Below are 11,424 nucleotides of genomic sequence, written 5' to 3'. Positions count from 1 at the left end.
ACCTCACCAAGAGGCACTGTGCAGTGGATTTCTGGCATGCATAGAGCAGTATTCCTAAGGCATGTGGGTGCTGCATCGATGGTGTGTGGCAACCATTATTGTTACTGGACTTCAGGAACTGAGACAAGGAGAGGAAATCAGAAGCAACAGCCTGATTTTAACTAGGTAAGGTTCACTGCCCTATTCCCTCTATTTCCCCTCCACAGTGACTGATCCTCTGAGGGAGAAGATATTTGAGTGGTCAGCATCCCCGATCTAGGCTGATAAACATGAAATCCTGTGGATAATTCTAGATATTAAGTGTCCAATGGAGAGGAAAAGAGAAGCAAAAAATTAGTCTATGTATTATACATTTAAAGAGCAGAATTCAGAACTGAGGACACATAAGCACTGCACCTCTTGTCTTGCTTTTCAATTTATGGTAAATCTACCTGACATTTTAAAAGCAGAACTACAGTCATCAAAACACTAAATCATTGTAAAACTATCCAAACTTCATTTCATTTTATTAAATAAAGAGATGTTTAACCCCTATATGTGACCAGGTCCTCTGGTATTTCACAGATATCACTTCCTTTAATCGCAAAACAAAGCTGCACTTTAGGGTCAATTCTCCAATTGTTCAAGTTTAAAAATATGTTGAGTACCAAAGAGTTTAAGTGTCATGTGTAATTTAATATAGATGACCTGTGTTTCTGCCTTCTCTTCTTCCACCTACAACTCTGCAGTCAGTGCAGAATGACTAGTGTGAGTCAGAATGAGATCAAGGTTGCCACTTTGAACTCTGCTTGAGTCAAAAGGCAAAGAGCAGGAAGGCTGGGTGCTTGGTCTGTTCTTCAGCCCTGAGTATGTTCAGTCTGAAGAAGACTTCCATGGAGCTGGAAACCATGCTGCAGGTATGATAGAAAAAGGAACTGTGGGTGCTTTCTTTTAGAAAATGGAAAGCAACAGAGGTGTGACAGCTTCAAACATCTCAATGGTTTTATACAGAAAGTTGAAGATTCGTACCATTAAACATAGGGTGAACAATTGATAAGGTTAAAAGAAAAACACCTAATGATAGGGCTAACATCAAAGGAAATAATCTACCTGTTATATTGGTAACTTAAACAGGAAGACCCAGTAAAGAAGAGACAGGGGACAATCGTGAATAAGTTGTAGGTCCTTGGCTGTTGATTCACTGAACCTCCCCATTCACCAAGTCAGGTGATTAGATGCACCAACAGATGGATTATATGTTTATTTACTCTGAGGAAATTGAAAAAACTTAAAAGAATTAATACATTTAGAGGACATTTAATACTGAAGGCATTATATCTTATAATTGTTTAACTCCTTCAGAAATGATAATATTGTAAGGAGATGATTATGCTTATGAGAATATTATACCATGCTTGGAGAGATGAAAAATATTAACACCTTCAGTCAAAATGCAACTATCAACACAACCCATCAATGAGCAATAGGGAACAATTTGCTTAGTATTTTCACTATTGTAAATCTTAATGGTGAACTTACCATGAAGCACAAAATACACTGTTTTGAAATTGCTGCCTTAAAAAAATAACTAAGCATGGGATTATTTAAATATATGTAAACAAGGCAGAATGCATGCCTGTAATCTCATGTTGAAGCAGGATTATCATATTATCACAAGTTTGAGATGAGCTAGGGCTAGTCTATGCATAGTAAGACCTTGTCTGAAAAAGATCTCTCTCTCTCCCTCTCTCTCTCTCTCTCTCTCTCTCTCTCTCTCTCTCTCTCTCTCTCTTTCTCTCTCTCTCTCTCTCTCCCTTATACACACACACACACACACACACACACACACACACACACATATATATATATATATATATATATATATATATATATATATACTCATCCAAAAATTTTAGCATATTTTCTGCCTAAACACTGGGTATTTTTAAGACAAAGGGAAAAGTTATTAATGGTAATATGTTTTAATTAAGGAGAAAGAAAGGTAAGCAAATCATAAACCATGGTGCAATGTATACAGTGGAATTTCAGACATCTGTAGAAGCATATGTCTCCAAATAAAGTGAATCAGATCCATCCTTATGAGACCTAGAAGGCTTTGTAAAGGAAATAATCTTGAAGGCTGAGGCTAAACACCTAGGATAATGACAGGCATCTGCATTAGTGTGAGAACTGCATGAGAAGATACTGAGAAACAGTGAAATGCAGGGAGAGGTCAGATAGGATACTGAGTGTTGTGCCAATGAGCTTATAGATCACCATGAAAATCTGAAAAAAAAAGCATCAGAAGAATTAGATTTTGGCATTATCTGCTTTTTATTAGAAAGAAGTCATTATGTTGTATTACTATAAAGTGCAAGAAGAAATGAATGTGAAGGTAAATAAGCAGACAGAATGCAGAATAAAAATGACCAGAATCTTAAGGCAAGTGGGTACATAGAGGATGGAAAAAAGAGCTGAAGAAAGAAAAAATGGAAATAAATTATAGACAAAAGCAATAGGATTTAACTAGATGGAGTGCAATATGAGGAAGATGGCTGGGAGGTCTGACAAGTTGCAGACATGAGATTGTGAATGAATGAGCTGACCAGGGTGGGGGGCTTGGAGAGATGGGTTAAGAGCACCAGCTGTTCTTGCAGTGGACCTGAATTTAATTTAATGCCCAGCACCCACATGATGGCTCACAACTGTCCATAACTCTATTTCCAGGAAATCCAGTTCCCTCTTCTGATCTCCATGGGCACAAGGCAAGCATCTAGTGTACCAACATGCATGCAAGCACAATAATCATATGCATGAAAATAAATACATATAAAAATATTGGTGGAGGGGTTGAAGAAGAGTGTGGAATGACAAACTTTGAAGTGTTTATAGGATTTCTAATTGATTGGTACATGAGGAAACTCTCAAGAAATCATTGAAATTATAGACCTCGACCTTGAGGGAAGGATCTCTGAAGTCAAGGTTTGAGGATACTTTGTATAAGTATTACATAAAAAGAAGAAGAAAACTGAAATAGCAGGGTGAGGCTTAACTAGTCCCATTTTATTCAAAGAGGTAGGAACAAAATCCTCAATTCTGCAAACCACAGATATTTATAACTTGGTTAAAGGAAGGGATTACTATTGAATCTGTGGAATAGTAGAAGAAAATTATAGTAAGTATTTAAAAAAAAAACCTAAGGAAATGAATTTCTTATTTCCTTCAACAGGGACATTTCACACTGGAGATGGAGACTCAAAACCACACCACCGTGACAGAATTCATTCTTTTGGGGTTAACAGAGAATTCCACACTACGTGTCATCCTCTTTATGATATTTCTAGGAATATATGCTGTTACTTTAGTAGGCAATTTCAGCATTATCACTTTAATAAGAATCTGCCCCCAGCTCCAAACTCCCATGTATCTGTTCCTTAGCCATCTGGCTTTTGTGGACATTGGGTTTTCCACGACTATCACACCTATAATGCTTACAGGATTCCTTGGATATGGAACGGTACTCTCTGTGGCTGCCTGCGAAGCCCAATTCTGCATTGCAGTGACATTTGGGACAGCTGAGTGCTTCCTCTTAGCTGTCATGGCTTATGACCGCTATGTGGCCATCTGCTCACCCCTGCTCTACGCCACACATATGTCCCCCAGGATCTGTTTCCTCTTAGTTGGGGTTTCCTACATAGGGGGATGTGTGAATTCATGGATGTTTACTAGTTGTCTGTTGAGTTTGTCCTTCTGTGGATCAAATCAGATAGATCACTTTTTCTGTGACTTCCCTGCTGTGTTGAAACTGTCTTGCTCAGATGTTTCCATTATTGGAATTATCCCCTCTATCTCTGCTGGATCTATTATTGTGATCACAGTGTTTGTCATAGCTATTTCCTACACCTACATCCTCATCACCATCCTGAAGATGCGCTCCACTGACGGCCGCCAAAAGGCCTTCTCCACCTGCACATCCCACCTCACTGCAGTCACTCTCTACTATGGGACCATCACCTTCATTTATGTGATGCCCAAGTCCAATTACTCTAATGAACAAAACAAAATAGTGTCTGTGTTCTACACAGTGGTGATCCCCATGCTTAACCCCCTCATCTACAGTCTGAGGAACAGAGATGTAAAGGAGGCCCTGAGAAAGGCCACCATCAGAGTATATCCATAGAATGTAAGGATTTGACTTGTGCATGCCTCTATGAGTGCCTACCATCTGCTGATCAACTGGTTGTGTAAATTGAAATCCTTTGCAACAACTCTCACCTTTCTACACTTCTATAGTAAGGAGACACCTTGAAATCTGTCAAGTTATAATAATACAGCAATAATTATTACTGTTATGGAACTCTGCATATATCAAGATATGATTAGTTGTCTACTTTATGTAGCAAACAATAATTAATGCTTGGCATTTTAAGCCCCTCTCATCAGTTTTTTATATTTTTTAAAATTTACAACCTGCTTCCCCTATTTTTAAAATTCTTTGCTATTTTTCTTCATCGTGGTCATTTCTCCAGGTCAACTCTAAACATGTGGGTGTGCTATGTTGTTTCCATTGTAACTTTATTCCTACTTCCCTTCTTTCTGTCTCTGTCTCTGTCTCTTTCTCTTTCTCTATTTTTTACTGTTCATTATAACATTTTTTTCTTGTACAAAGGCAAATGTTATGAAACGATTTTTTGAAACAAGTTTTGTTATGCCTACTATATGCTGTCTCTCTATATATGTACATTTAAATATACAGTAGTATCCTGATATTTTAAAATCCCATCTAGTTTTTAATTGTTTCTTTTATTTTGCAATTATAATATAATTATGTCATTTCCCCTACCCCATCCTTCCTCTGAACCCTTCCATATACTCTTCCTTGTTCTCTTTCAAGTGCATAGCCTCTTTTTTAAAAAATAAATTGCTTTTACATACATAAATATTCCTACATATATAAATCAAAATTGCTCAGTCTGTGTAATGTTACTTATATGTTCGTTTTCAGGGTTAATTACTAGTTTTGTAGTGAGAAAAGTATGAGAATAAAACCCATCATGCAACTGAACAACACTTCAATTGTTTTATGCACTGTCGTGATTTTTGTTGAAAGTACTCCACCTTTCCACATTTATTTAACAAAGTCATATTGACTTTTCAGATGTTCTGAGCTCTTTTATTTACCATTTGAGGGAAGCCCTTAATTACATGACCCAGTATTTCCCTCAGAGCTGTCTACATGTCTTTGTTCCTTAGACTGTAAATGATGGGGTTGAGCAGAGGCGTCAGAACGGTGTATGTCACTGCTAGCAGTGTGTCATCCCTGAATGTGTCACCATTCTTGGGCCTCAGATAGACAAAGCAAGCAAACCCATAATCTATGAACACCACAGTGAAATGGGAGGAGCAAGTTGAAAAGGTCTTATACCTTCCCTTGGCAGAGGGCATCTTTACAACTACTGTCACGATGAAGACATAAGAAACCATGATCAAAATAAAGCGGCCCACCAACACAAAGATGGTGGATGCAAGGAGAATCATTTTCTGAAGAAAAGTGCAGTTACAGGCAAGGGCAGGCACAGGTGCAATGTCACAAAAAAAGTGCTGAATGACTTTGGAGTTACAAAAGGACAAGTTGAATATTATGATGACAATGCACAGAGAAACTGAGAAGCCAAGCACAGCAGAGGCCATGATGAGCTGAAGGCAGATCTTTCTAGTCATAAAAATGGGATAAGGCAGGGAATTGTGGATGGCAGTGTAATGGTCATAAGACATGGCAGACAAGATGAAACAGTTGTTGGCAGCCAATCCAAAGAAGAAAAACATCTGTGTGGCACACTCAGGGAGAGATATAGCCTTGCTCTCTGATAGCAAGTCCACTAACATTCGTGGTAGGATCACCATAGTGGTGCAGGTTTCTTTTCTTTTCTTTTTTTTTTTATTGTTTTGTTTTGTTTTGTTTTTCGAAGCAGGGTTTCTCTGTGTAGCTTTGCGCCTTTTCCTGGAACTCACTTGGTAGTCCAGGCTGGCCTTGAACTCACAGAGATCCGCCTGCCTCTGCCTCCCGAGTGCTGGGATTAAAGGCGTGCACCACCACCGCCCGACGCAAGTTTCTTAAAAGGACAGAGCAAAGAGGAAAAAGTACATGGGAGTGTGAAGGTTGTGCTTGAGCTTGATGGCCACCATGATGGATGCATTTGCTAGGAGGATGGTCACATGGGAGAGGAGAATCACAATGAAGAGTAGATTCTGCAGTTCTGGGAAGCTGGAAAATCCCCACAGAAGGAATGTGGTCACTGTGGTGTGATTGCCCAACCTCCTGGTGGTAGCATTTTGCCCCAGAGGTTAATATGTGCTTTAGATCAAGACTGAGGTGAATGCCAAAGTGCTCTGATATCAGATGGCCTTCAAACAAGGGTCCCTGTTCAGTGGTCAAAAAGGTACTAATGAGAGAGCCTGTAACGGGTGACATAAATACCTGTGGCTGAATTCAATGTCAGAAGCAAATATAACAGGAAGAGAGATTCTAAATGATGAATTTGTAAATTATGTATAATTTTAAACATTTTCACAGTCCCCTCTACTCTACCTCACCTTGCCTTTTTTCTCCTTGTCAGAGAAAACTTCACAAGAGAAGAAAGTCCTTAAAGGGTGCTCATGTTCTTTTCTCACCCACCAAGTGCAACAGTAACATCTGTAAAATGTGTGTGTATGATCTAGTCCATATTGGTCCAAACATAGGGCTTTGCAGTATTGACTGTACAATCAAATGAGGTGTAGGAAAATGTTGGGATCAGAATGGCTCTGACCCCTCTAAGATTGCCCCCACCTCCCCTGTTCTGAGTGCGCTGAGGTCAGGCTGTTCTGCGGATGTTTTGCTGTTTGGTATATCTTGTGGTTTGGCAGCTGTGGCTTCCTGGGGCATGCTGACCGTTCCTTGACCCTGGGCGCTTGATAAACAATTTTGTTTGTTTCCTCCTGAAAGGATATATAAGATAGGGAAGAAAGAATAAAGCGAGCCCTGATGCTTGCAACTTGACTGGTGTGTGCTGTGTTCATCCCAACTTCCCTCACCAGGTTTCGGGCCCAATTGCCATGCAGTGCCGTGCAGGCACAGCAGGAAAATTATCTGCAGACTTACAGACATTCTCTCAAAATCACCTTGTATTCCCTGTGCTGCAAGAACACAGCAGCTGTGTGGATGAAGCTGTACCAATGAGTAGATCTGGTAAATAAACTTACCATGTTGAAATAAACACAAGATTCTTCTCTATAGCAATAAAATGAGGCTGGGAGGCTTTGGATAACTATCTCTGAAACAGGTATATTAATGGGTTATAAAGCATTAGTTTCTTTCTGGTGGCATATTTGTAATATGATCATGAAGTCCTGGTCCATTTTTTGAGTTTTAAAGAAAGCTTCCAATATATATTTATGACTATATATAGTTCTTGTGAAGAAGGTTGCTTTAAAATGTAGATGTGGTAAGAATTAACTCATGTTCTTCAGGCCATTTTCCCCTGTTCTCATTAGTTATTGAAATAGTCACACTATATGAAGTGACTATATAAAAGTAACTAGAATACAACATGGGGTTTAATTACAGGCAATTTTTAGGGGAGAAAAGAAAGGCAATGTGAAGACATGGTTGTGGAACATGGGGTTAGGAAAAGAAAGGGGTTCACTGGGTGGTCTTCTGAAAAAATCCACAAAGTTTAAAGATCACAAATGACAATACACCTTTAAGTGGAACATACTGACATGTAACTGTAATCCCCATTACTCAGAAATCTGAGGCAGGGGAATTTCTTCAGCCTGAGAATTCATGGTCATCTTGGGCAACTTTATGAAAGAAAAAAGGAAAGAAATAGTATAAAAGGAAATTATTTTAACTAAATAGCATCTTTGTTATATCTTGAAATTCCAGAAATAAAATATAAATGAGGCACCCCAATAACCAGAATTTTCTTATCCCTAGAAATGAGGTAGTCAGACTGTATGCCAGACAGAATTTCCTCATTCAACTTCCCCAACAATTGTATGTGATATTTCAATTCCTATATCACAGAAATTGAAACCAAGGCACAGGGTACATCCAAAACTATCAAAACTCGGTGCATTGATTCTACCAATGGTTTAATATGTATGACTTGTCAGACCTGTGTTTGGTGAGAAAGATGCCATGGAATGACATTTAGATGAGTTGCCCTGCCTATGATAGAGAAAGATACAATCCATTTAAATAACACAAAGTGATAGAAGAATATACTACCTTCTACTGTGGAATCAGGAATTCCTTTCAGTGTTGTGATGGAATATGGTTAGCTGCTCGTCTTTTAAAGGTCTGGGGGAAGGTATGTCAGATATTTAAAAAAAAAAAAAAAAAACAGTAAAGATCCTCATCATGGGAAAGAGCTGCTCATATTCAAAGAATATCATGTACTTGGTGTAATTGGGTTATGCCTTCTTGAATGCCATCTGAGAATAATAGTATTGTGCTCACGCTTGAGGTAAGAGTACAATAGCTTAAATTTGGAAGGTAGTATAGTTTGTTAAAGATGGATCTGGTATTCACACACAGATGATGTGCCTCTGAACGGAGAAGCTGTCCCTGTAAATACAAATGCCATAGAGTAACACTCAAGTTCTACCAGTCCCCATAATCTTCTCACAACAACCTTCCCTCTATGGGGGACCATCCTGATGTCCACCAAGCCTGTCATGTTCTGTCCTCGCTCTTTAATACATTGCTGCTCTGACTTGCACTACTCTCCCCTCTCCTCATTCATTTTTGGCTCTTAAACCACAGCCTTTTCTTCCAATACAATTCAAATATTGTCTATTCAAGAAGCCTACTAACCACTGTGATTGAGTGAATGAATTTTTCTGCATTGACACATGATTTTATTATGACATTGTACATGGTCAGTTCCTACAAGTTTCAGGGCAGAAGAGGAGTTTATCATTTTGTAACTCCTCCCTGAGGTCAACAGGACCAGCAAGCTAAAATACTCTGAAATTGCCAGAAGAAGGAGAAATGAAGGAAAAAGTCATATCTTCTATGGAAGATATGGAGGTCAGAGAAAGAGTTGGAAAGCCCCGAGTGTCAGGGAAACAGTGCTTGTGAGGCTGAGCTGCAGATATGGGTTTGGATAGCACAGGTTCCTATGCTCAGGGGAGAGGTATCATCAGAAATATATAGCCAGAATAGAAAAGAAATACTTTGTCTAAGAATAAAAACCTCATATTCATGCAGCTCTGACTTTAATTTTTTTCTAATACTATACATGTGAATTTTAAAATGTGTCTAAAAAATATTCTCCTACACAGCAGTTCCCTTTTCAGTCACCTTAATGTAAGTAGATTAATAAATACTAGGGAAAGAACACAAAAAAGAACTCCCAAGAATGGGAGTGGTCTAGTGAGCTGAGGAAAGCATTCAGAAAGCTGAGAGGATTGGTGATGGAGAGGTGACTTGGAAGATAAGAGCACTTACTGCTTTTGTAAAGGACTGGAGTGAACCCAGCACCCAGGTCAGGTGACTCACAACTACCGGTAGCTCCAGCTCCAGGAGATCTGACTCCTTCTGGCCTCCACCAGCACCTGTACTCAAGTGCACAGATACACACAAAAAAAAATTAAAAATCATTCTTTAAATCTGAGAGATGTTTTTCACACAGTCTGCGCCATTCCAATTCTGCATTTGAAAGGGAAACAATTTATTTTCATCCTCTGAAACCCTAGATAGACCCCAGTTTTTCCAGACCCCACTCTTGCAATGAGACCTGAAGAAGTTAGTTTGACATATTTCTTTGAATCAGCAAGGATATCTACAGGGATTTTATCCTTATTCTTGATTTGAAGTTACTTTGTCCTTCACCATTTGAAAACTCAAGGGTGCTGTTAACCACTGAACTTTCTAGAGGCATTTAAAATCTTGGTCAGGTGAAGAGTGTGTTGCCCACCAGAATGTACTGCAGAACTTACCTGGCAGGTACAACTAATTCCTAGTAATTGTTGGGTGACTTTCAGTGGTAAAATATATTGGCTATTTGTTACCAATCTTTGGGAAAGTGTACTTACCTTTCTTCAAACCTAATTTGACTTCAACTCAGATGCACAGCAGTTACTGATATTTTAACTGTCCAGAAAAATTGAGGCTAGGTTTTATTGAGTTGCAGGTGGTAGAAAATATGAGAGAGAGAGAGAGAGAGAGAGAGAGAGAGAGAGAGAGAGAGAGAGAGAGAGAGAGAGAGAGATATCCACCAGGCAGTGGTGGCACATGCCTTTAATCCCAGCACTGAGGAGGCAGAGCCAGGCGTATCTCTGTGAGTTCAAGGCCAGCCTGGTCTACAGAGTAAGATCCAGGACAAGCACCAAAACTACACAAAGAAACCCAAACAAAACAAAACAAAACAAACAAAGAGGGGTTGGGGATTTAGCTCAGTGGCAGAGCGCTGGGCTCCATCCTCAGCTCCGGGGGGGGGGGGGGGGGGGGTTCCATGGATTTTGTTTCACATTTTTTATCTAGAGTTGGATTTCCAGGTTTCATGTACAGATTTTCCCTTAATTCCACTATAAGAATGCTTGTTGAGCTTATAAATTATAATCACATAGTGATGATATCAAATGGTCCAAGGAATGAGTAGCAAAATGATAAATAATGAGAAACACAGGAAGAAGACAGCTGCCAGTGGTGTATAGTGAATTTTAACCACAGGTGAAACAGTGGAAATACAAGAACCATTTTATTTATAAATATATAGAAATATATTTTCAAATACACATATATACATATGAATTTTATACATCATATATTTTATATGTATTTGAAAATATATCACACATTTCCAGCCCAGTGGTACCCTTATTATCCTTATCATATTCTTCCTATTAACCTTCACAAGGATTTGGTAGTTAGTAGATGTAGATTTAACTGTCTTGTTAAATAAGAAACACAGAGCCAATGCAGAGATGAAAGCCCAAGAGGTCAGAGCTAAGAGCTAAAAACCTTACCCTTCACTGCTGCTGCTGTTCTCTTCAGCCAAGAGACCTACTTCCTGTGTGTTTGTCCTTTTTATTGACTTTATATTCTACCTTCTCATTGGTTGTAAACCCAACCACATGACCTCATCATCACTGCCCATCTATACAGACCTCCGGGTCTTCTATGATTGGTACAGAGATTAAAGGCATGTGTCTCCATGCTGGCTGTATCCTTGAACACACAGAGATCTGCCTAGCTCTGCCTCCCAAGTGCTGGAATTAAAGGCGTGCACCACCACCGCCCAGCTTCTGCTATGACTTGCTATTAGCTCTGACCCCCAGGCAACTTTATTTATTAACATACAAATAAAATCACATTTCTGTACAATTAAAATATCACCATAAGTAGATGTTAAAAATAAATATTCATGGCAGATAGAAATGAAAATTAAATTCCCA

At 39.0% G+C, this 11,424-nt stretch overlaps 1 protein-coding gene and 1 pseudogene across 1 annotated transcript; one reads left to right on the top strand and one right to left on the bottom strand.

Annotated features, from left to right (window-relative positions):
• The first annotated feature begins 3,226 nt into the window (after positions 1-3,226).
• Positions 3,227-4,159, top strand: LOC114685283 (olfactory receptor 477). The gene has a single exon (XM_028859866.1). The coding sequence runs from the start codon at positions 3,227-3,229 to the stop codon at positions 4,157-4,159; it is 933 nt and encodes a 310-aa protein (XP_028715699.1).
• A 974-nt stretch (positions 4,160-5,133) lies between these two features.
• LOC114685277 lies at positions 5,134-7,812 on the bottom strand (annotated as a pseudogene).
• Between the last annotated feature and the right edge of the window lie 3,612 nt (positions 7,813-11,424).

The sequence above is a fragment of the Peromyscus leucopus genome, chromosome 1 (assembly GCF_004664715.2).
Source record: "Peromyscus leucopus breed LL Stock chromosome 1, UCI_PerLeu_2.1, whole genome shotgun sequence".
Taxonomy (NCBI): domain Eukaryota; kingdom Metazoa; phylum Chordata; class Mammalia; order Rodentia; family Cricetidae; genus Peromyscus; species Peromyscus leucopus.
This window is presented reverse-complemented; position numbering and strand designations above follow the sequence as displayed.

Excerpts from the sequence above, each read along its gene's own strand:
- LOC114685283 (XM_028859866.1), top strand. The coding sequence starts at position 3,227 with ATGGAGACTCAAAACCACACCACCGTGACAGAATTCATTCTTTTGGGG.